General features: G+C 33.9%; 3 protein-coding genes across 10 annotated transcripts; 1 reads left to right on the forward strand and 2 right to left on the reverse strand.

Annotated features, from left to right (window-relative positions):
• Positions 1-724: 724 nt before the first annotated feature.
• LOC110701186 lies at positions 725-13,885 on the forward strand. Of its 8 annotated transcripts, none has more exons than XM_021878785.1 (9): positions 3,794-5,265; positions 6,529-6,559; positions 6,650-6,785; positions 6,887-6,978; positions 7,797-7,858; positions 9,239-9,324; positions 11,770-12,866; positions 13,020-13,030; positions 13,124-13,885. In XM_021878785.1, exons 4-7 carry the CDS (start codon positions 6,935-6,937, stop codon positions 12,859-12,861), a joined length of 1,284 nt encoding a protein of 427 aa, XP_021734477.1. In that variant the 5' UTR covers positions 3,794-5,265; positions 6,529-6,559; positions 6,650-6,785; positions 6,887-6,934; the 3' UTR covers positions 12,862-12,866; positions 13,020-13,030; positions 13,124-13,885. The 8 variants fall into 8 exon arrangements, with proteins under 8 accessions (XP_021734474.1, XP_021734476.1, XP_021734477.1 ...); XM_021878781.1 differs by having other exon boundaries at positions 3,794-5,029; positions 5,112-5,265; positions 13,020-13,885; XM_021878780.1 differs by having other exon boundaries at positions 3,794-4,166; positions 4,410-5,265; positions 13,020-13,885.
• A 3,566-nt stretch (positions 13,886-17,451) lies between these two features.
• LOC110701188 lies at positions 17,452-20,506 on the reverse strand. The gene is made up of 3 exons (XM_021878788.1): positions 20,277-20,506; positions 19,597-19,745; positions 17,452-17,972 (listed from the first exon to the last, which is right to left on the reverse strand). The coding sequence occupies exons 1-3, from the start codon at positions 20,389-20,391 to the stop codon at positions 17,895-17,897; spliced, it is 342 nt and encodes a 113-aa protein (XP_021734480.1). The 5' UTR covers positions 20,392-20,506; the 3' UTR covers positions 17,452-17,894.
• Positions 20,507-21,831: 1,325 nt separating this feature from the next.
• Positions 21,832-24,788, reverse strand: LOC110701189 (probable glycerol-3-phosphate acyltransferase 2). The gene is made up of 2 exons (XM_021878789.1): positions 24,079-24,788; positions 21,832-23,022 (listed from the first exon to the last, which is right to left on the reverse strand). Exons 1-2 carry the CDS (start codon positions 24,688-24,690, stop codon positions 22,144-22,146), a joined length of 1,491 nt encoding a protein of 496 aa, XP_021734481.1. The 5' UTR covers positions 24,691-24,788; the 3' UTR covers positions 21,832-22,143.
• Positions 24,789-25,567: the final 779 nt, after the last annotated feature.

Genomic DNA, 25,567 nt, shown 5'->3' on the forward strand with positions numbered 1-25,567 from the left:
GGGCGAGTATGATGTGGGATTAGGTGCGGGTACAGTCTAAAATTCACCTTGCCCCATCACTTATGACGAGTATAGTGTAATAACACCCGTTAAACCAAGACCTAGGGCGGATCTCCTAGTTGACCCTATGGCCTAATGGCTTGTAATTTTCTAATCCTGACCGTAAGATTTTCAATTTTGAGACTGAGATATCTTTACACCGCGTGAAGGAAGTACAAATGGAGGGTTGTGAGACAAATGTTAATGTCTCACAACCATTAAAATAACATAAAAGTAAAAAAAAGAGAGAGAAAGGAGGAGAGAGATAGGAAGAGTGAAAAATGTGGTGTGGGCCCCATAAAAAATTTTGAGAAATGGTTTCACGTGCAAAAACGACAAAAAAAAACTGGGACCACAACTACTGAGAGTATATTTTGTACCACTGAGGATTTTTATAAGTACCACTGAACCGCATTGAGTACCACTGGGAGTGTATTTTGTACCATTGAGCTGTAATAGTGTTATTTGACAGTCTAATTAGACATTTGAACCTTTTTTTAAATACCACTAAAATTATATTTTGTACCACTAAAAGTGTATTTTGTTCCACTGAATCTAAAAGGGCAAAATTTAAATCCCGCATAAAATGACCAATTTACCCCTGCGAGATACTTCTCTCAACCCTTCGTTTATATAACCTCCAATAAAATGATAAAGTCAAAATAAGTAGTACTTGGTAAAGTTGAATACATTATAACTAGTTAAAGACTTAAAGGTCGTACTCAATGTAAATCTGAATTGGACAACGCCGCTCAGGAGTCAGTCCTGCCTCGTTCATGCTGTTCTGCTCAGAAAATATGGAGAGCTCAAAAAAAAAAAAAAAACAAAAAAAAACACATACAGAGTGATGCTAGGAAATTTGTACAGATCCATCTTCTTGGATGGAGAGGAGAGCTCCATATCTGCAAAGTCAGCTTTTTTAATTTTATTTCTTCATCATTTATGTTAAACTTGTTTGATTGATTCAATTTGTGATATAATTTAATTTTAAGATAAATATTGAGGATGATTGGTGGCTATTGTTTTGAGTAGTGTGAAATTCAATTATTGATGATGAAGGAAATTAAAGCGTTTGAGCCGGGACTTGTTGCTAAGGCTAATAGAGGAATACTATGTGTTGCTAAGGCTATGCAACTAAACTATTGTTGAAATCCAAGGAAATTAATCCATGAATCTATTGCATTTCTTAGGCATGTTCAGCATCATATTAATAAGGTAAAGCATGTACTGCATATTGGTAATGGTTCCTTTATAGACAAAGAACGAATACAAATGTAGGAGTGAAGTGGCCATCGCTGATCAGAGGAGGAAGAATGGGGGAACATTGCTCACAGATCGATTGTGTCCAAGATTACTTGTGACTAGAGGTGGTTATTGGACAGGGTAGCCCAATGATAATAGGGTCGGGGCTAAACTTATAGGGCTGAGATTACAAGTTGTGACTGTGAATACTTGTCTCAGTTAGTAGTGTTCATAGTCACAAGTATTCTAGGACTGAGATTAAACAACGTAAATGGGCTGAATATCGATCCCAAATTGCTCTTGTAAGTTGGAATTCTAACTTGATATTGGCTTCTCTGCTAATAAGTCATTTATTTCATTTCTTTTTTTCATGCTACATGCTCCATGCTAACATTTTTTTTACTGCATAGAGGTATGAGTACAGATAGAATTTTCTGGTTTACAGAACTACATGCTTGTTTTGGTTTTCAATTTACACATGTAACATTGGAAATGAATGAGGGTACATCACCATGTGCCTATGTGGTGAATTTCAAAACCTTTTTTACAGGGGTCATTAACTCTGGTCTTTTCAATAGGAAATTTCCTTAGCTTGTTTTTGGCTGCACCTTCTGGTTTGCTAACAGGGATGATTTCCAGTGGTTTATTGGGAAATAGGCAAGATAATTGGTAGAGGAAGGGTTGGATTTGAAAAAGGTTTACTGTTTTCCTGTTTTGGTAAAGCTCAGATCCAAATACTTGACTAGTATCAATAGGCTGTGTCAAAGGGTCCAAACACAATTCTTGCTGCACTTGTTTGTTTTTGTATGTAAGTGACAATGAGAGCAAAATATTGAGTTGAGGGGCTGTATTCCTGTACCTGTGTCATTGGTTTGGGTGATTTTAATTTTTGGCCATTTCAAAGGGCAAAATATAATAATCATTGCTCTTTACAACTTGGTATGTTAATATGAACAAGTTTCTTATGTGGAATATGTGTACCTGACCCCTCTTCCTCTTTTTTACATCCAGAGACTCCAGAGAGTAAAAAAAAATAGACATACAGGCATCAGGAGGAACTTCTTTTCCTATTCTGTCATATTGTCAAACTATGCAAGAAATAGCTTCGTTTGTGTCTTTTCTGAAATCTTGAAGAAATACTGATGTTTTAAATATCATCCTGGTCAACCACATTGGTGTATAGATATATATTAATCTGGCCTTTTATTTTCCTTTTCTCTTTCAAAGAAGCTGAGAAGTGCTTACTTGTTTTTTGGTTGCATCCAGAGAGATGAGAGAATGTAGAATCATGTCTTTAATTCAAACCTGAAGGATCAGACCCCACTATCACTAAGCATATTGAGAAATATTTTGTAGGCCTGGAGCAATTAAGTCATGCACATTAAGTGCAGAACAAGATATTCATCTAAGTGCTGCATCTCCCTTATCTGATGACTTATACCAATTCATTAAACGCCTACTCCTCTCGAAAGTTTACATATTTTTTAGAAGTTTGTACATCATATCTTGATGCTAGATAGATCTATGCTATAAGATTTGGGCACACTGCTGATTTGTTGAAGCATCTTGTTATCGGCCTTATGGTGTAGTTCATATAGTAACCTGGCATGAGGTTCAGTTAGTTTTAGTGATTAATAATATCTTGGTAAATTCAGCATCATTTTTTGGGGTCTTTTGGCTAGGTAACTATGAGACTAAGTGGGCGAGACACTAAGAATTTTGATTGTGGTATAAGTAGAAGCTTGTGAAGCTACATGACGTTAATATCCTTTCGGTAGAAAATTGTGGGCAAAGTTAGCCATTGTATAGATCGAGTTTAGGGTATCTTCACTTGGCAGAAGTTTAAGATGCTATTGCTATTTGTTGGTTTCTTACTAATTTTTATGCATCCATGCATTAGTTGCTTTCACTGATTCTCAATACTAGTAGATGCTACTGTTTTGCTCATTTAATTTTGAATCCATTTTTAAAATCAAGCACCCATGTAGTCTTTTTTTTTTTTTTTTTTTTTTTTTTATTATTATTATGATTATTATTATTATTATTATTATTATTTTTTTTTTTTATCATACTTGTATTAACCAAATATGGGCACTCTAGTGTATTACTTCACCAATTTCATATTGATGTTTGGTAAAAAACACAAGTATTACTGAAGAGGTCTTTCTGATCATACTTGGTGTTTAAATCCATATTTGGACCAATTTGGTCTTGTTGAAGACTCTAGATTATCCATATATGGTTTGTTTTGCATATTCAAAGACTTTCATATTATATTAAGCTTATATACTTTTGTATCCTGTAAATTACATGGAAGTAGTTTCCGTAAAAATAAAGGGGCACTTGACATTCAAAAGAAATGCCAAGTATCTAGGGTGAATTTAATTGGCTTTATGTTCAAGTATATAATTTTTTTTTTCAAGTATATAATTAGATTAGGCTATACCTTTTTTTTATTTATTTTTATTTATTTTTTTATTTTTATTATATATATATATATATATATATATATTTTTTTTTTTTTGAAGATTAGGCTATACTTTGTATTTGCATATTGGTGAAGCCCCATTTAATATGGGCATTTCTATACTTACATTTTTTCCAAAAAAAAAAGGGTCCTCTTTCTACCAAAGTCATCATTTTTTAGTCCAAAAAATACCCAATAAAGCAAAATAACCCTTGAAAGAAAGGAAAAAAAAAGAAAACTAGAAAGAGAAAAGAGTACTGTTGATTGCTGGATATGCTGGGATACTTGATATTTTCTTTCTCTCTCTAAAAAAAAAACGCTATAGAAGAAGTAGATGGTGCTGGTGTCACTGTTGTTACTACTACATTCTCTCTACTGGTAAACTTACGAAAATCACAGGGATGGAGAACAGGGACGGGTAAGCTTTTCTCTCTTCTATGATTTTTTTTTTCCTGTAATAATTTGTTTTCTTGAATTTTTTTTTGTTGTTGCAAAATTAGTTTTCCATTTTTAGTGGTCTCAAGATTTAACGTTAGTAGGTCAGATGTAATATCTTTGGGTATAGTATTAGGGTTTTGATTATGAATGTATGATGTTGTGATAGATTGTGATTTTGACCTTTTTGTGAGGTTAAGAGTATTATGGTTGTTATACTTTGTAGTTTCCAATCAATAGAAGTTGCTGGTATCTTCTACACACTTGCTGTGGTGTTGCGTATAGTGTGGTTAATTCTTAACCAGGGGTATTAGTGATTTGGAGATGAAGATTTAGTTGTTCATCTTTTGCAATGGGTCAGTAGTCACTGGGTTGTGCATTGTTTGAACCTTTTCTGGTAAAGTTCACACATCCCTGCACTGGGTTTGGCATAAATCTGTGGTTTTTGAGAATATTGTGATAGAAATTGGGAGGGCATGAATGTCTGGGTGGTAAGGGTAATAAGGCTAGTTTTGACCTTGAGTTAAGTATCCTGTTCCTGGATGTGGGGAACTTTGAGAGAATATTTTGTATTATTCAAAATATTTGTGTGAATAAAAGGTGCACTGAAGGGACTCTAATGTTAACGGGCTGATCTTGTAGCGGAACATTTTCTATTAAATAAGAAGATGAAGCACTGATGTTTCTGATCTCTCTCTAGCTAAAGTTGAGAAACAATGCTGGATGAAAAAATTATTTGCTTGTGGATGGGGTGGTATTTTGACAGTAAGTGTTGGAAGGAAAAGAAAAAAGAACTTCGGCTGGTATGGATGGGGAAAGTGAATGGTTCAATGCTAGACTAAGAAGGTATAATATGAGGACTCTTATTATTATGGAAATATGAGACATGTAGTTAAAGTGTCAGGCATTGACCAAATTTTCAAAAAAGTTAAAGGTATTAAGTGAAGCTGAAAGAGTTTAAGCAGGGAGATAGAGCTAAGAGTATGGATGATGGTGAATGTGTCTTGGGCTTGGTGTTCAAGATGGCGAGCATCGCCATGAAGTCAATACCTTAGGCTGTAAAGCCTCATCATTTAGTTTTGGTAAGTTTTGTATCTTTTATTTTATATCTTTTAAATTTCATCTGGCTTGTTAGGCAATTATGAGACTTATGCTATGTTTGGATAACAAATTAGAAGGGAAATGGAAGGGAGGGAAATAGGAGGAAGGGGAAGGAAGGGAAAGTGGAGGAAATGATGAGCTCCATTTTCCCTCCAAATCTCTCCAATTTTGAAGGGATGGTCTTTATTAAAGGAGGAGGGAAAATGGATCCCTCCCTCCCCCTCCCCCTCCCTCCCCCAACATATTATCCAAATAAGGAAGTTTGTCTCCCTCCCTTTCCCTTCCCTTCCTTTCCTTCCATTTTTTGTTATCCAAACATAGCCTTAGTGGGACTGTGGGAGGGAATTTGTGTAACTAGCTGAGAATGTGGTTTGTGGTGGAATTAGAAGTTTCTGAATTTACAGAGGCATTAATATTCTTTTGATGGAAATGCAAGTGAGCCATTATGAAGATAAGCTAGTTTCAAGGGTGATTTCTTTTGAAAGGAGTTTAGGATGTTATTACTAGCGGGGTGGTTTCCTGTTTGTATTTGTGTCCATACTTTAATTATTTTCATCGTTTCTTAATACTAGTTGAACTCCCAAGTGGTCATTTTGGTCATACTTGGCCACTAATGTCAAATTTGGCCTTGTTAAAGATTTTAGAGTAACCATATTTGGTTTATTTTGGCCATTCAAATATCCAAATTATCATACTAAGATATTAGTTGCATGACTACAACATCTATGTATATGGTATGCTTTATTGGTTGTGTTTCCTTAAAAGTAAAGAGACCCTTGGCATTCAAAAATAGATGTCAAGGGACTATTTTGGGGAGAATTTATTCGGCTTTATATGTATAAGTATGTAGCTAGATTTGATTAGGTTATATTTGCAAATCACCGAAGTTCCATTGAGTGGTCTTACAAACTAATCACTATTCTCAAGGACTAGAGTTCACCTCAGGTGTCAAGCAAGATCAGATAATTATAAAGGTAACATCTTAGGAGACTATTAAGGAAACTAAGCGAGGCTTTAGTGTTATTTTTGGCCGTTTGATACCAACCTCCCCACACCTAGGGAAAAGAAAATACCATGTTATCCAATTTGAGACCTATTTCGTTGATGTCTAATGAATGATGATACATCTTTTATCTTAATAGCATCTTTGATTATGGCTGTGTGCATTAGAGCTTGTTATGATTCCACAATTTATTTTTCGTGGTTTACTTATAACCTAATGTACTCGCGTGTACAAATCACAGGGCTAAAAAGAAAATGAGTCTCCCTTGCAAGGTATGTGATTGCTTCACTGCTTTTATTCTCTTAAATTGGTCTTGAGTTGGCTAGGCCTATAATCTAATATTCGTTTTCCTGGCATGGCAGCGTCACTCTGATGGTAGTGAGAAAGTTGTAGAGGAAGAGAAGGCAAGGGGGTGTCTGATGAAAATCGTTGATTACATACAAGAATATGACATGTTGGAAGACGGGGAATGTGGGAGCCAAAAAGAGTCTTTAACTGGTAGGTTTTGATAGGATTGTTTTGTTTACATTTCGGCGGTTAATCTAGTTATTGTTTTTGTGTGTGTGTGTACTAATGATGCCTCCTCTGTGTACATTAAGGGAGGATCATAAAGAAGGAGGACTATTCAGATAAAATTCATTTTTTTAATGCGTGAAGATGGCTTCGAAGTGCAACTTGTAGCCATAAAAAGGTGATATAATCTTGATGACCTTACTCTTCTGTGTTTTTTTTTTTTCAATATCACTATCTTATTTTAATGTAAATTTTCAGCTTTGGGGTTTTATTAATGGATTCACGATGATATTGAATATACACATGATATGAAAGCAATTTTGTCGTTTGAACACCCCCCCCCTTTTTTTGTGTCGAGGAGATTTTCAATCGATATAGGCGTGATTCTGTGGGTCTGTATAACTAATATCATCTGTGTTTTATTTTATTGTGTAGTTTGGTTCATCATGGAATATTGGCATAAAATGTTATCCATCAGTGAGATATGAAACCTGTTCTTACTGTGTTGTTTAAATTTGCTATACTGCCATATTGTAGACTTTAATATTCATGCAATTTTCACAAGTCTCAGACCGTCTCATTGGTTTTGCATAATAATACTGATTGATATAATGCAATTTTTCAAGGTTTTGAAAGGTATATTTTATACAAGTTGGGATGTATGAGCCTTATATGTGGTGGCAATAATGACCCATATATAAGGATTGAAAGCTGTCAGTTGTGTGATTAGTGAAGTTAAAAACTATAATTGTCCCTAAAGGGCTTTATTGTTTTGTGTGTTGTCTCTTTGTTTAGTCTTCTAACTGCGTTTTTCTTTGGAGGCTATTCTTTTTCTTCTATTACTCTTTTGTGCGTTTGGATACTGTCCTTGCTGGAATTATATGTGGAATTTTATTCTATCCTATCATTCCTATGGTGTCTATTTAAGCTTGAATCTCCTTCATTCTTTCTCTTTACTCAAACAATTGTGTACTAGTAACTAATCTATATGTGCAGGTATTGCCAGAATATTGATCTTGTGGAACTTGGTCATGGTGTTCGGGTAACGGGATCACCAGGTTCATGTTTTATAAAATCTGCTGATTTGCAATCTCTAGATATTTACTTAGTTTAATTGTTAGACTTATTCAAGATCGTATGTTGTTTTGCTGGGATCTTAGTCATCTTACACTTTCAATATTCATGTTATGTTTTTAGGCGGTAAACCTTACTTCTCTCTTTTGAAATTTCCACCATATACCTCAAGGTTTAATGAAGTTCTCCATGTAACCTAATGACTTAAAATTCACTGTGTACCCTTAACACTGACTCACTCCCACCAAATAACTCACTCCCACCAGCCACTTTAGCTTCATCACTCACCACCACCATGTAAATTTGATATCCATTCATCAAAAGTCACGACTTAAGAAACTGAGTGGAGTTAAAATAATTTGAGGTTTAGATCAACACAAAAGTAGAAAACAATGTGAGAAAACTTGGACTTCAATTATCCAGTCTTTGCATTCAAAATTTGTTACCTAAAGAGAAAAAACAACTTTTTGGACTCACTTGTGTTATTGTCACCAACTTTAGTTGAAATTCAGACAACAATACATGTGTCCACCAACAGCTACATCACACCCAACCCATCCCAAGCATGAGACAACAGAGGCAATGGATATCACTTGCAAGGTGTTCAATAATTCGGACACAAAATCTCATAGCAATTTTCTGGTTTAAATTTAAACTGGTTTTTTCTGTTGATGTCCATGATTTTTAAGGGTTAATTGGAAAAACAGGCAACGAATAACCCAGGGGAGGAGAATGGGCTAGCCTCTTTGTGGCCGGTGGCAGGGGGCAGGTGATTGGGGTGGGTTTCCCTGTTAGGGGAGGGGAGTGTGGGGGAGAAATAAATTTAATTTGGAAGAGGGAGGGAAAGCGAGTTTAACGTATCAGGGATGGAGGCTTAACGGAGTTTCGCTTGTTAGGTTTGGGATTACATGGTGATTTTTGAAAACGTCTGTGGTATGTCGTTTTTTTCCTTGAGAACACGGTGTGTTTCATTAAACCTTGGGGATATATGGTGTAAAATCCTCCATCTTTTTTTTTCCTTTTGTTTGTGTGTGTGTGGGGGGGGGGGGGGGGGGTTGGGGGAGGTTGTATTAAATGGTGGCTGATAAACACTGATAGAGATATTTGTCTCATTAAACCTTGGGAATATAGGGTGAAAAATCCTCCTCCGTCCATTTTTTCTTTTGTTAGGGGGGGGGGGGGAGGGAGGAACTGAGGAAGTTGTATATGGATACATTTATCTTAATGATTTAGATAAAGATAATTTCGCTTAGAAATGGTGTTTGTTTTCTTTTGAGGTTCAGTGATACTTTAATTTGTGCAGTATTTTGGTTAAATTTTCTTCATCTGTTGCATGATTAGATCTCTTTTCTTGTTGATCATAGGAAAATTTGAGGGGATGCTATGTCTGTATGCCGACTCTTTTACAATGTCACCTCCTCATGGAGTTTCTGCTTCAAATAATGAAGAGGTAAATTAAATTTTTTTAGCGTTCATTTTGCATCTGCTTAGTAAGTAAAATTTTAGCTGAAAAGATTTATCACATTACACTTAAACAAGAAAAAATGATACATAGAAATCTGCTTAAGCTGATAGGGGACTTGTCTTGCTTTGCTCTATTCCAAGCTAGGTATATCTTTCCCGGCTTGAAGGCTGCTGAGGGCCAGCCAGGCTTCGGGATACAGGAGTAGATGGTGTATCTTTCTTCTTAACCACTAATTTCTCCTCTTCTCCCAGATATTGTCATCGTCTCTCAGCCCATACTTGAAATTCTCCTGATACTTCTTCTGAACTTTTGCGCTTTTCTTCAAAGCAGATATCTTTTATTGCAGTTCTTCTCTCGGATCTGGTTTTGTTAGGTTAACAGTCCACTCTCTTTTCTCATTTGTTAGGATTCTGCTGCCGATAGATGAAGTTTTTCTATTCTGTAACCGCCAAATTTTTTCTCCAACACTTCCTCCAAAAATCTAGGTGCTGATTCTGAATTTCTGACCCTTAGATTAAACTATGTCATCTTTTAAATTTTCAACCAGAAATATTGAAAAAGCAGAATAAAATGAACCCTCTAACCCCAGAGGAGTTGGGTGTTGCTGGGAAAGGAGCAGGGAAAGAACAGGGCAGGCAGAAATGAAATTTCTGGTTGTGATAGTATTTAACAGAGGAAGAAGAGAGAAACTAGCATATGAGTGTAGTGGATCAACACATTCAATATTTGGGCTAGATTTTGCAACAGCGGAGGTATTCTTTGGTCCAAGAAGAGACAGAAATGGGCTTGAAGCAAAGCTAAAGTCTATGACAACAAAACAAGAGGATGACCTATAAGCCCATTTTGGCTGAAAGGCATTAATGGGTCCAAAAGAGGACTTCAGGGGAAATTTGATCCTTTTTTGATACAAATTTCTACGTTTTGTTTAAGCACAAATTTTGCTGATTCTAGCTCTCTTAAACCTTAAGAAGAGTCTACCCCTTCCATTGGAAGATGACAAAAGGAAAGAAATATTGGGGAGGTAATGGACAGGACAAGAAAGAATATTTAAAAGTCGAGGGAACTGTACCCCCAAAATAAGGCTGAAATAGAGAGTATATAGACGTTTTGTTATAAAAGAAAGTATCTTGTAGATGGGATTGATAAATATGGAAGTGCAAATTTGTTCTGAATGTCAGAAATATGGGAATACATTGGCATTGGGCTCCTAAAGTAGTCATAACCTTTTTCCATCTGAGGACTTCAAAAAAAATTATAGATAACTCTTGAAGTCTAGAGATAGTGAAAGGGCAGGTTGAGGGATATTTCATAAAATTGCAACAGGTGGGAAATTAGATACAGGGTACAGAATTAGTGTCTCTGTGTATGGGAAGAAGCCCCGGGCAAGAACTGAGTGTAGAGACTTTTTAACACATTCATAAATAGCATTACCTCCACTTTGATTTTTGTGCAACGCTTACTTTGACATTCTATTGATGTCTCCTGATTGATCTTGACTGGATTTTTTTCCAGACCAACCTCTTACACCACCACTCTTACCGCCAAATATCAGTCATTTGACCTTCGTTTCCATAGCGGTCTCTTTCTTCTTAGAAAATCACTGTCATCTGATGAGGATTTCGAACTGGATTGATATTATATTTGCTATTTCCTATTTCCTTCATTAATTGACCCTGACTATGATCCTTAGCTTTCGGTGGCTATTAAGTCGCTGTCTCCAGTGCCTTGTCTTGCATGTGAGAATTTTATCAAATCTAAACGAGGGGTTCTGTTTTTCAACCCATATTAGCCCAATAAAATTGTTTATAATGATGGTAGAATGGTCTTTCCATCATTTAGTTGTGTTCCTCAACACAATAGATTTCAAATTGACATAGGATCTCTTTCCCTGGCATTTTGCATTTTGGTCTTATGTGAACTATGTTCCCACAAATACAATAAATCCTTTATAACAGAAGTCTGCCAACTCAAATCTTCCCTCTTGGTACTTGTAAAGGAATCCTGGAACAGGTGGGCAATCTACATGAACCTAAACTCTGAATCAGAGAAACTTTTTGGTACTTCTTCAATTGATGCTTCATCAAAATCCCTCCTACATGGAAGCCCTCTTTGCTGTGTAGGGTATTATACTTTTTTGTCAACCCTTACCCAACCTCATTAGAATTATATTCCTAGTCAATGCTTTGGGTAACCATCCTTTCAAAATCAACAAAGCTCCCTGGCCGTAAGCGCAACCAAATCTCTTCCTGAACTTTGATTTACTGTTTATCAGGGATTACTAGGTCTTTTAAGTTTACTGTTGGCTTTTCTTGAATAGCAGATTTGATGTTGTGACTCATGAGTATAATAAATTTGCTTCATCTTCTCCTTAATCTCACAAACTTTACTTTTCTTTCACCTTAATTTATAAATCTAATGTTATATATGCAGCCAAAACATCACAAGCATTTTGAGGAACTATCAAATCATAAATTTCAGTGGGAGTTATACAAAGGGGTGAAGATTTTACATCCTCCCATCAAACAAGGTCCCAATTTGTGTGCATTTGCAGCTGTTGTGAAACAACTCGATTATAATTTGAGGCTTTTGTACTCTAATGCAAGCAAGGGATTCTCATTGCCTGAAGATGTATGTATATTTGACCACAAAAAATGGAAGAATGATTTGAAAAATCAGTATCCTGCTCGCAAAAGTAGGTGGAAACCTATTGACCTACTAGTTGAGGCAAAAACCAGAGGTATACCATTATGGAATCATGGTATCCATGCTATCCAATTCGCTAAGATGATAAAATGTTCAGACAAAGACAGAAACAATCACTTGAAGCAGTTGTTAAAATCTTTTCCAGTTATAGGAGTTGTGCCTGTATACCCTACTTATAATGTTGATGGAAGTGACGTGTATGTAAAAGGCGGTAGTGCAAGGACTGAGAGGATAATTAATACGAAAGGTATGGAGGTTGAGCAACCAGCATATCATGCTGTTGTTTTGGTTGATTCACGAGAAATTGAGGATATTCTATACATAGCTTATCAAAATTCCGAGGGGGTTTCTGAAAAAAGCATGTGTGATCATGGCATCTCATGGATGGAAGCTGATTTGATTAAAGAAATTGTATATGGATGTTCCCTGCCACCAATTCATCCCCCTAGTGTTTTGCAATCAAAACACCAGATTGACTCAGTGCTCGCTAAATTTGAGATTGTTGGTAAAGGTTTGAGTTCCTCTCAAGAAGTTTTTCGAAAGGGTCAAAATGTAATTGATCAAATCACAAAATCTAGGTTGGTTATTCGTGATGATGAACTTTTGAGCTTGAACAGTAAACTTCAAGAGTACATCACTCGCATCCGCCACATAGCCCAGACTATGAAGAACTTCTTTGATAAATATGAGGGCATTCAAAAAAACGCCATGGCAGGTTTTTCCGATATACCGCGGCTTTTAGAGGCTTGTGGGGATGTAGATGTAATTGAAGAATATGCAACCAAATTGCAACAATTACATCAAAACACATTGCTCTAGTTCAGGTAATTAATCACAAGTATTTTGTTAGATTTGTTTCATTTATTTATGAGCCTTAAAGAGAAAACTTGGTTTTACTGTAGCTACAATATCTATCCACCACTTGTGAATTGCCAATTTTACCCTTACATTGACACCTTTATTTTTTCATTTTCCAGGTGCCTTGCTGGTGTGTGGTGTCTCTTTGTCCGCTTTCTTTGATTCCCTGGTCTATTTCTTTAATGGTTTTCTTTCTTTTTGTTGCTGTTGTTTTCATTTGCAGTTGCCGTTTGAAAAGTCAATTTGATTTGGTTCGTTGCTTTGAGGTAACTCTTATGGATGAGGTTTAATTGTGCTATCATATGGCATTTTGAAAATTGAAGTGGCCCTTTTTGGCTTGTTTTTGTTTGGCTATCAATTTTGGTTCCAATGTCTGGTTGGGATCTCATTGTAGCAGCGATTTCTCATTCGCAATTGTGCATTATTGTCCAAGTTAGTATATTCTGTTCAGGTTACCTTTTTGGAAGTGGACGATCCTTTTAAGGCTTTGTTGGGGTTGATTGCTTAATTAGAGGTTAATTGTGTGCTTCACTTGTGTTATGTTGGTAAAATTGATGTAATGTTTGTGTTTGATTGTATCTTAGTTGTGTAATTAGTTGTGTTTTGCTGATTAGGTTTGTATTGCCTATGTTAATTGTTATTTCTGTTTGGACGATGTTACTTAGCTAATTTATTTGGCCAAATAGCTAGGTTATAGGGAATTCTATTTTCTTGTAGGCTGTTATGGTGGTAGTTGAGTGGTTACATCACTTGCATGTTTTGAGGTTGTATTTTATTTGGACGTTTCATTTTTTAAAAGCCCCTTTTGGATTAACTACTACAAGGTTTCCCGTCAAAAAAAAAAAAAAAAAAAAAAAAAAAAAAAAAAAAACCTAGAAGGTTAACAAAATTAGATAAGATAAGTTTATAAAAAAAACAAAATTTACACAAAGGTCTGCAAAAGCTTGGTTAGGTCAGCTGTTCCGGCCCAACTTTTAAAAAAAAATTTCTCTGGTTCATGGGCAGCCCAAAAAACTGACTTTAGTTGAATTAAAAGCCTGTCTTTTTCGGCCAGAAAATTGAGTCTGGACACAGGTTTTGACCCGAAGTTAGGCCCGGCCTGAATCTTTGGCTCAAGATGGGCCCTTTTTTTTGTAAGTACAATAGGTCTAAGATGCACCCTTTGCTACAAATTATGGATATTCTCTATCAATATATATTTTATGGAATTTAGAATAGTTATACATGCTTAAAAAAACATAAAGTCTTATTTAAACTAAAATATGATTTTAAAACTTTTCGAACTCTAAAATAAAAAAAATACGGGATTAGTAAAGTTATTTAATAAATAAAAGTAAACTATTTTTTTTTATAAAATATATTATTTAAAATCATAAATAACTATTTTTTTTATAAAATATATTATTTAAAATCATAAACTATTCGGGTATTACACATATGTTCATACTTTTAAATGCATATATTCATATTTTGAATACTTAAGTATTTTTTATGCATATGTTCACTTTTTTAAATGCTTATGTTCATATTTTGTATCCTTTTGTAAACTTTCTGAAATGCATATATTCACTTTCTAAATTCAATTGATCTCGAAGCAAAAAAAATTCAATTCATATGAATTAAAAAATCAGATAAACAACCAATTTCACATTGCAAGGAACAGATTCTGATAGAGAATATCCGTAGAATATTCTCATCTTAGGTTTAGGATATATTTTGTATAAGATTATCTTTGATATCTGTACATATCTATACTCTGTTTCTTCTCCTTCCTTCTTTCTATTTTTCTCGTTTTTTTCGATTTTACGATTGAATTTGATAGAGAATATCCATAGAAAATTCTCATCTTAGGTTTAGGATATATTTTGTATAAGATTATTTATAGGGTTACAATGAGAAACCTAATCATATTAGGTAACATAAGATATGTACAGTTGATTAGGTAACATAAGATATGTACAGATATCAAAGATAATCTTATACAAAATATATCCTAAACATAAGATAAGAATATTCTATGGATATTCTCTATCAATACTCACAAGGCCAGCACCAGCAAACGGAGCATGGTAATTGTTAGATAATATAGACTACTTGATTAGAGTGATCTCCATTGATCAATATTTACAGGGTTACAATGAGAAACCTAATCATATTAGGTAACATAAAATATGTACAGATATCAAAGATAATGCTAAATCAGCACAAGCTTGATGGCATCTGCAGTGGAGTCGTATAGTAGCCGCAAGTGCTTGATCTGTTCACATCTTTTACCCAAATCTCCAGATATATTAATGTGAAAAAATCATGTAAATCAAGATTCAAGAAGTGGACATCCAAAAATTGCTTTCAAGCCTTACAGTTTCCAATCAGCAATGGCTTGTGCTCTTCATTGCCAATAAAGTCATGAGTTTTAGACCCAACATCCATTTAGGCTAATCAGACAATACAACGAGAAGAAACTAGGAACCAATGTGCTCCTTTTGGTCACTACCCCTATTTCTCCTTTCAATATAGAATTCAAGTACACCTACCAAAAAACATGATAAATCACTAAAGGTAAATTCATGAAAAGTTCTGCACATCTCAATGTCTCAGTCACTACCAAAATACATGATAAATCAACCATGTTGAATGCTTAATAGCAGTCAACACACCTCAAATAGAAGCAGTAATTTGCCATATAGCATAAATCATGTACCCAAAAAACGATATTGAAAAGCATATCTCCATTCTAGGACCAAAGAAGTATATACACACCAAAAGTTCAGAATGCCAAAATTTACTTTTAAGATGATGAAAGATTCATATTTCTTTAACTAAACTATACTATTTCTAATCAAATCCAATTAAAGGGGGAAAACATCATGGCAATTTGCAAAATTTGGTTAAAAGAACGCTTCTAGCATAATATCAATAAAGGGGATCTAGAAAACCCGAAATCGATACGACCCAAATGACAATAAGAATTGGAGAGGTCAATTGATTGAAGAGGGAAAGGGGAAGTTTGATATCAGAAAACCCTAATTTGCATTGTTGATTAGCAGAATCGACAAATAGAATTAGGGTTTTCCGATCTCAAACTACCCCTATTCCCTCTTTTCCCTTCGATCCAAACAAAGTGTAATCCAAATGACGATGATAATGAGGAACAAAAATAGAATAGGGGACAAGAGAGTAAAGACGGGAGTGAAAGAAAGGGGAAGGGAGAGAAGACAAGAAAGAAGAAGAGTTGCCGCCATGAAAGAAGACGGCAAAAGCTCGAGGTCTAAGCCTCATCTTCTCCTTTGTGAGTCTATGCAAAAACTTATACTCGTATGTACTTATATAGACGTATCTTAACTTGACTAAAAACTTATCTTAATTTAACCTACGGAAATTGTCTTAACCAGTCTAAGGACTAGAGGTGATTAATATTGGCCCGGCCCGCTAGCTCGGCCCGATCCAACTTGAAAATAGGGCGGGTTTGGACTAGCATAAAACGCATTTTAGTTTAAAAGCCCGAACCCGGCCTAAAAAGCCCGAAAAGCCCGTTTTGGCCCAACAAGCCTGATACATTTTTACGGTTTTGGGCATGAGAAATTGTGTTAAGGCCCGGCCCGACCTGATTTTTTTATCACCTCTAGTAAGGACCTGTTTTGATTGACTAAATTGAGCTGAACTGAACTAAATTAAACAGAACTGAACTTATTGGAGTTGAGCCGAATTGAACTGGATTGATTATTTTATGAGAGAAGGAAATTAAGTACTGAACTGAATTGAAAATAATATGAAGAGAATAGGCCCTAAGGGCCTGTTTACATTTACTTAATTTCAGTTCTGTTCAGTTAAGCTCCAATCAGTTCAGTTTAGTTCAGCCCTAATCAGTTCAGTTCAGTTTAGCTCTAAATTTCCCTCTCTCATAAAATATTCATTTCAGTTCAGTTCATTTCAGCTCCAATCAGTTCAGTTCAGCTCCAATTAGTTCAGCTCAGCTCGGTTCAGTAAATGTGAACAGGCCCTAAGGCATTCATTTCACCTTATATTTGCTGAACTTAAATTAATTTTATTGAATTGAAATTATTTTGCTGAACTGAAATTATTTTTACTAATTTTCTATTATATTTTGTTAGATTGAGTGAATAAAGTCTTAAATCTGAAATAAAAAAGGGTTCTATTAGGTCTTTGTTTGTTTAACTTGTACGTAGTATTTTATTTTATTTTTATTTTTTAGCTTTGTAATAACCTTCTGCTTCATACAAGATGTTTTTTAACTTTTGACCCAAAAAAAAATTTTAAAAAGTACTTGATTTTCATATTGAAATAGATACTTTGTTGTGACAAGAGAGTAGAATGCTTCCTCCTTTTACAAGGATTTTTTTCCACTCTCGGTATGTTGTTATAAGGAGGATGCATGATTTTCAATCAATTTTTTAAATCTACATAATTATATGAAGAAATATGAAATCAGATGCAAACACATTGCACATTATACAAAATTACAAAGTAATACGAAATCATAAATTTTGGGCTGATACTCCAAATTTTGAGATTTACCAAACTTAATAAAGATCATTGTGAATGTTGTATGACTTATTATTAATGATTTTCCTTTTCAAGTAAAAGGAAAAAAACAAAAAGAAGCAGAAGTTCACCTAAACTGCAGAAGAAGAAGAAAAACAGCTAGAACTAATATTTTGGTAATACTTATTCCGATAAACATAGTACGGAATATAATTCACCACAATGGTAGGGAATGTTTAAAAAAACAAAGGAAAAACAAAATAAGATCAGCAAAAACGTTATTTCACAAACACGGATAACCATCAATCATCAAAATTTCCTATTGAAAGCAATAAACCCAATCCAAATAATTCGGAACAAGGTCGAGATTAATGTCAATCATCCCAAGTGCCAATTCTCGTCGACAACAAGGTACAATTTTGATTCAGACAGGTGAAAAGCAACCTTGAATCTTTCAGCATCAATTAGGAACACTGCTAATTAGAGAGGACCTAAACTTTCACCATGTCAGATCGTGGCCTCCAAAGTCCTACTCTGTATTTGTGGGCATACTTCAGTATCAGCTTCCTCTGACAAGCAAAATGAAAATTTTATCAATCTATTGTGTTAAAAATTCATGGTAATATAAAGTTACTCCTTCAATCTGGAAACTATTGTCATGTATTTAGAAAATACTTCAGTTTTAACAATTTCAGATTTCCTAAAACAACCGGAACTAATTTGAAGGTGGAGACTCTGCACTTCTGCAGAGAGGGTGGGAAGATCTAAAGGGCACAGGTATTATTATATTACAGCAGGTTTTTTCTGCTACTAGTGTATTAGTGTAACGTGATAATTAGTGCTGCAGAGAGAATAAAAGTTGTACTACAATAATAAACCAAACTCTTGTATAGAAGATTGTCCATCAAGATCAAACAGTTTAGCTAATTAGCGTGATAGAAATAATCTTATAACTAATTGGACCATTACAGCATCCTGACCCTAAATAGAACCATATAAGCAAAATTTTAGGCACGTGAACAGAACCATTCTTGCATAGATATCATTGCAATTTAATGCATTGATTAACCCCAAAAGGCACCCCAAAGAAGAAACAGCCACTCCTAAGATACCCATTCCAGCACCTCCCAGCCCCACAATCAGCATTGACTACTATTGTTCAGAAACCCAGATAAGTGTTGACAAGGAAACAACAGCCAACATTTTAAGTGTCTTTAGAGATACGGAGTATGAAATAACTTTATAAAGATCAAAACAACCGAAACCATATGTAAAGGATAATTAAGATTTCAAAGAACAGAAGTGCCCCATTCAGATTTCCTTCCCGCTTTCCGCAATTTAATCTCAATATTCCATTTACAAGAGTTGTTCTATTCATAGCTAAAAAGCCTACAATATAAACAAAGCCTAGAGTAAAAACTGTAAATCCAGTTACGAGTACATAAAACGGGTCATTAAAATGTCTAGATTTCTGATTTGTTGTAAGGTAACCAATCTTTTACATAGCTAAAAAATTTATTTGGTAAAATTTGATATGTACATGATACATCGCAAACAATGCTTTTGGCTTTTTTTTTATACAACACACACCCTTTTCTTCTCTGTTTCTATTTTCTACGGTGTTCAAATTTCCTAGAAGAGTGCTTTCCACATGAGTGTCTACTGCCTGTCACAGCAAATAGTAAACTTGAATACCAACATTCAGCACATCAATGGATGTGTCCATGTATACTAAAATTTTGCACTTGTAACTTAATTTTGCACTTTAAACACCATAGATATGGAACTAAAATTTTCTACTTCGTACATATACAATGCTGGAGCTTTAAATAGCTACAAGTTAGAGCTACATACAGAAACTCAGCCTCTAAGAGATCATCCTCATCTAATTAACTTGTGCATGTGAAACATAGTCCATTACAAACTCCAGAGTATAAACATTTTTAAATTGGTTCCAGTTTTAATAGAATCTTAAATAAATCTACCATTAAAACCATTATAGCACACAGCAGTACTGCAAATCTGAAATTATAAACACCATTGGTACCAATGATTGAAGAAATCAAGACAATGAACCAGCAAGGAAGCTGAGAGATAATACATAACCAAAGCACAAAATCGGTAAACAATGCATCAAATGTAATTCAAATTGCACAATTTCTCAGCAACAAAGGTATCAAGAGAAATACTTACATGTTTACATGGAATTTCGAGCTTCTTGAGCTTAAGAGTGCGAACCACAAGCAACTTCTGAAGGTCCCCAAACTCAGACTCAAGCTTCCCCACATGAGCCTCTACTCCTTTCCCTATCCCATTCAAAAACTCCGGTATTCCGACCTTCACTGCCATGTCAAACATCACATCAAGCCCTCATTTAAAAGTTAAAACCAAACTAATAAAGAAACATCTCTAATCATCTAATGGGTTCTGCACAAAATCCAACTGCATTTCCATAAATAATGAAGCAAAGTCCACAAATTATAATCTGAAATAGAAAATTTAATCTCACAACAAAGACAAAGGAAAATTATTTCTCATTCTTCTCTGATCTTAGCAAAATAAATAACATAATCAGGGCAACTAAAGAAAACACAACTAAAATGAAAATTGTGCCTTTTTCAGACTTCAACATCAAAAACATTACAGATCAATATTTTAACCCAAAAAAATTGAAAATCAACAATGGAAAAATCAAGCTCAAAAACCCTATACCCTAAACCCCAAAACCCGTAAAAAACAATTTTTAAAAAGTAAAATCTGGGTATTTCTCTAATTAATCCAAATTGTAAATTCATCACAAGATTCAACCAAAAACCAACAAATTAAGAGAAGGATAAAAAAAAAAACAGAAATTAAATTTTTTAATTTTGTACCTATATATGGAGACGAAGTGGAGAAGAATCTTAAAGATGGAGGAACGAAAGCTGGAATTGATGCGGGTGATGGAGAAGTGAAAGTTCTAGAGATTTGCCGCCATATTGAAATCATTTCGCTTCTTCTTCTTCGCAACTAAAGCTGAAGCCCAGAATTTTAAGGTCACTGCAATTTTGCGTACTTAGAAATTGAACAACTTTAATTGGGGTTTTGCCCTTTTCTCACATGTTGATGACGATGAGCGTGAAACTTCTAATACGACGTCGTTTTGACTCTGTTTTTTTTTCCTTGTGTTTAAAGCTTCAACTTGTCATTTTTACTTGCTCCATTTTTTGGGTAAAAAAAAAAACATGTCGTTTAACCTACTTAAAGATAATACTTATAAAAGTTGACATCTCATTAATTAATCAAAATATTAGCTTGTTTTGATTTTTAAGCTAACATAGCAAAGGATGATTCAATTTTTACAATTACTTGTTTTAATATGACAATATGTTAATATTTACGAAGTACTTCGGTTATCTTTACTACAAAGTCTACAATATAATCCTATTAATCTATTATTGTTACCGGTACCACATGTATACACGGACCAAAGTAAACAATAATGTACAAAAATAAATGCAATTGATCAGTTAAATGTTGATTGTAGTCTTGGTTCATGTTTTTGAAATACGTATAACTAGAAATATTAATTGTCAATATCGTGATTTACAATAACAAAGTCAATAAGGACCCAAGGTGTTGAAAGGAATATGTAGAAAGAGATAAAATGATAAGGCATGAAGACTTGAAGAGTTCAATAATGCATAACGTTTTTATTGTCACTATATATGATAGTTTTTTTGTATAAGTTGAGGGTGATTATTTTCCTTGTTTCATAAATTATGTTGACTTCATGATGATTTATGTCTTAATCTTTGTTCTTTAAGAATGAGTAATTATGAACTTAACTAAAAATTTGAAAAACATGTACAAAAGAAGTGGCTTCACTTCTTCAATTCAACTTCTTTGCCATTGCTACTTCACACTGGTCTAGACATATATACAAGACCATATAGTTAAAACAAAACTAACATTATCGTTTGTTTGTGTTTTAAAGTTGTAATACTTTGACTTTAACACTTGTCTAGACTTAATAATTATAATTGAATTATTCACAAGTACAAATTCTAAGAAGTTGATATTTTGATCAAATTCTATATTATTCAAACAAATTTAATGATTATTATTATTTCGATCTATTTCTTAGCTATGATTTTCTTCACATACAAATCAATAAGGACGGACGGTTTTTATGAGTAGTACAAAAGTTTAACTATGATAGAAATGATTTACAATTAAAGAATGATGAGAAATAGGAAAAACCAATAGAGAAATAATTTAAGAGTAAATAAGTAGATTATTACATTGACATTTTGACAATAATTACTCACTCCTTCCTTAAACTAGGACTTAGGAGTATACCTTTGCCTTTTAATAGTAGTACATTAATTTTTTGATGCAAATAGTAGTACATTGATATAATTAAGAGTTTGCTTCCTACCATGAACATTGCACTCAATATAAATTTATTTCACCAAAAAATATACAAGTACTTAATTACATGAACAAGTTTCCATATTACACATGTTTTTGCATAAATATACGGAGTACATAATTTGGTAGATAGACGCTTTATATTTAAAAAAAAAAAAGTTTTTACAAATTTTCTTTTAAAAGTAGGTGCTTTAGGTTTTAATGACACAATAAATACAACATCACAAAATTAGGCCAATTGGCACCACTTTTATTCTTGTCACAACTTTATGCAATCAATGTTTTTTTTTTCTTTTTTTTTTTGGCTTGCACTTGTTTTGTCCCCACTTAATGATAAAGCCCATTGTTACCAGCCAAAACCAAGTACTTATCTTTCCTTGTTAAGCCAGTACACGTATAACTTAATGCTTTACCAATCATATCTTGAACATAATTAGCAACTTCAAATCTGGTTCTTCCACCACTCCCACAAGTCCATTCCTTAGGTAATTTGTCAAGGAATTTCACGTGATATGAAGGCCACGGGTTCATCATAAAGAAGAACGGATCAAAGGCTTTAATCCCACTCGCAGTTGTTCCATAGAACATACTAACGTCTACTTGTAGGGCAATAGGATTAATATCATCACTTAACTCTGCAAACAAGGGACTAAACCTTAGCAAATAAGGCTCCCTACACGTAGTCCCTTCGGGACACAAAATAACGTTCCTCCCTTGGCTTAACACCTTGTACATAATCGCGGCATCTTTCTCCCTATCCCTTGTTAGCTCAATTGTATCAATCGGACATAGAAATTTGGACAATTTGCTTATGCTATAGGTAAGTGTGAAAAGATTCATTCGACATATGTGTGAGACATAGACTGCATCGAGTAATGTTTTGTGATTGCATACATAGATCATTCCTTTTGAATTTTCGGGTTTATTAGTATACTTAGGGTTGTCTTTTGAAGGAGTATAAGGATAGCGTAGTCCAAGAAAGGCCGCGATTGGTGAGCATACTTCGTGAGGTAGCAAAACAGCTACAAGTACTCTTGTGATACTAAGGATAATCCCAAATGGTAGCCACATAAACATAGTAAGGGTGTCTAATGGTGTGGGTAAAAATGCTAGTCTACCATCATGAAATATCAATGGTTTGGGGTATTTTTCTATTGGAAGATTATTCCAACTCTTCTTATCATCCTTGCTTACCAAATAGATATCCTGCACATATAAAAAAATAATTAATTAATTACCATTGTATTTAGATTTTAATCTAATGTTTAAAAACTTGCATAAGCTTATGTGGGGGGCTAATAAGGGCTTCATCAATGTATTGTAACCACTTATCAATCAACTACTAACTTAATTATCAACTACATTAACTAGTTAGTTTATGACCTTTCATTTATCAAGACAACTCACAAGCAATTCAATTTTTAACTACTACATACTTCGTCGCATTTTAGTTTACCCATTTTGACTTTCACCACTACTTACTTAAGTTACTTTGACTTCATTTTGCAATTTATTTTTAAGAAAAAACATATTTGAGTGGTAGTAGCGGATGCATTCTGATTAAGTGGGGTCTCTTGACCCCACTTGAACATGAAAAATAAATCCTATAAAATTAATTTTTTTCCCCAATAATTTAAAATTACTTATATTTTTATGAAATGTCCCCATTTAAATTTATCAATTGCATTTTGACCCAATTAAGTATTTTTTCTAGATCCGCCATTGTTGAGTGGGGTCTTGTTTAATACACCAACATTATTTACTTTCCAAACATCAAAGTTTATAATTGTTTGAAGTTATGATTTGGCAAAAGCGGCAAAATAAAATGTATTAATCAAGAGATATATACTTCTTAATTCTTATATGGAGACATGGAAACTTATAATTTAAAACTTGCGACCATGAATTATTATTATTATTTTTTTTTTTGCGACCATGAATTATATATTGATTATATATGCTTAAAACTATATGCTTAAAACTATTTGGAGAGGTTAATGATGAATTTTAACATAACATGCACTTTTACTTATCAGAAAAAACACCTCTATTACTCTGCATGCATGCATATGTATGAAGTATTCATATATATTAGCATCCTCTTATTCTTGTTTATGAATAAGAGAGCCCTATTTTCATTCATCCAATTTATAAGAGTTAAGTATTCATATAAAATGCATGTTATTTATCCTTATTTTTAGTGTTGAAGATTAGTTCCCAAATCTTGAACAATTTTACAAAATATTTGTTAAAAGCATTTACCTTTAAAATGTTGAAAGGGCGAATTTTGTAAGATTTGGTGAAGCCACAAATCCCAACATATTGGCTTTCTTCGGACATCATATGTGAAAAGATTTTCTGTTGCTTATTTTTCCCAATCTCCGATTTATCCAACAAACCTGTGTAATATCCACTAATCACTCCAATTTCTCGCCCAATAATATCTTCAACACCCAAAAAATCCATTAAAAATCCCTCAACCATTACCTTGGGCAATATAGTCACTCCCACCTTCCTACCAAACTTCATCACCACTTCAAGGCTTTCACAACCAACATTTTCCAAGAAAAATTTTGGCAAAACAGTTTTTCCTATCTTAAATCTCTCTTTCTTGATGCCAAAAAAGCAAATAAAAACCATGATTTCGAACCTCAAATCTTCGTCTAGGATGCACAAGAACGGGTACATGAGAAGCAAGATTAGGGCTCTTATAGGCCCTCCGCCTTCGAAAGCCACCAACATGAAGTAAGGAAACATGGAAGATGATTTTAATAAAATGTCTTCTATACTAAAAACTAATGTGTTTTTTTGAAACATTTCATCATCTTCCTCTACTTTGGTTAAAGAAGTGAACTTGTGATAATTTTGTTGCATTTTGTGTGTCAGTGGTTCAGGTAATTTGTGTGGTGTTGTGCTTACTAAACTGTACTAGCTTGCTAGATATGGTGTCATAGAAATCCTTAAACCCGTCCCATCTTTATATATAGGTACATACAGAGTAATAAATAGAGATGTAACGACTAGTAAAATTTGATTAAAAATATATGGTTTATATTTAAACAACTTTATTACAATAGAAAATTCTAGAAAATTATATACTTCAAATAAGATGTCGGTCCAAAAAGTTTAAGGAGGAGGGCTTGAGGCGTTCTTAGACATTATACATTTGTTTTGGTCCTACCGAGTAAAGTTTAATAAGTTCAAGTAAGATAAGATAAGTGAAAGGACATTTTGTGACAAACTACTTTATAAAACACTTTTTTGCGAGAAACTACCTAATAAAAAAATGTTGTAAGAAACTACCTTATAAAGCGTAAATGTTGTAAGAGACTATCATTGGTCGGAAAGTTACCGTTGACTTTCATTTTCCGGCGTTGACCACATCATGTGCCAATCACGTGACTTTTAATTCACCCATTCGCTTCTTTTTTCTTAATTGACACGTGACACGATCAACGTCAGAAAATAAATGTCAAAGGTGACTTTTCGACCAAGGGTAGTCTCTTACAACATTTATCCTTTTATAAGGTAGTTTCTTACAACATTTTCTTTAATAGGTAGTTTCTCGCAAAAAAAAAGTGTTTTATAAGGTAGTTTTTCACAAAATGTCCTAAGTGAAAATCATAAATACTAGTATATAAAACACGCCATAACATATAGTCAAACAGTTTATAATTTGATTTTCTTATATTTCAATAGAGTATAAGCATATATTTGAAAATTATACATGAAATTTAATTGCATGTATTTT

The sequence above is a fragment of the Chenopodium quinoa genome, unplaced genomic scaffold (assembly GCF_001683475.1).
Source record: "Chenopodium quinoa cultivar QQ74 unplaced genomic scaffold, ASM168347v1, whole genome shotgun sequence".
NCBI lineage: Eukaryota > Viridiplantae > Streptophyta > Magnoliopsida > Caryophyllales > Amaranthaceae > Chenopodium > Chenopodium quinoa.

Coding starts and splice junctions, on each gene's coding strand:
- LOC110701186 (XM_021878782.1), top strand. CDS start 6,935: ATGCGTGAAGATGGCTTCGAAGTGCAACTTGTAGCCATAAAAAG. Junction 7,859..9,238: donor TCGGGTAACGGGATCACCAG/GTTCATGTTTTA, acceptor TGTTGATCATAG/GAAAATTTGAGGGGATGCTA. Junction 9,325..11,769: donor CTGCTTCAAATAATGAAGAG/GTAAATTAAATT, acceptor TTATATATGCAG/CCAAAACATCACAAGCATTT.
- LOC110701188 (XM_021878788.1), bottom strand. CDS start 20,391: ATGATTTCAATATGGCGGCAAATCTCTAGAACTTTCACTTCTCCATCA. Junction 19,746..20,276: donor CACTTCGTCTCCATATATAG/GTACAAAATTAA, acceptor TTGACATGGCAG/TGAAGGTCGGAATACCGGAG. Junction 17,973..19,596: donor TCGAAATTCCATGTAAACAT/GTAAGTATTTCT, acceptor TTTGCTTGTCAG/AGGAAGCTGATACTGAAGTA.
- LOC110701189 (XM_021878789.1), bottom strand. CDS start 24,690: ATGCAACAAAATTATCACAAGTTCACTTCTTTAACCAAAGTAGAGGAA. Junction 23,023..24,078: donor GCCCTTTCAACATTTTAAAG/GTAAATGCTTTT, acceptor TTATATGTGCAG/GATATCTATTTGGTAAGCAA.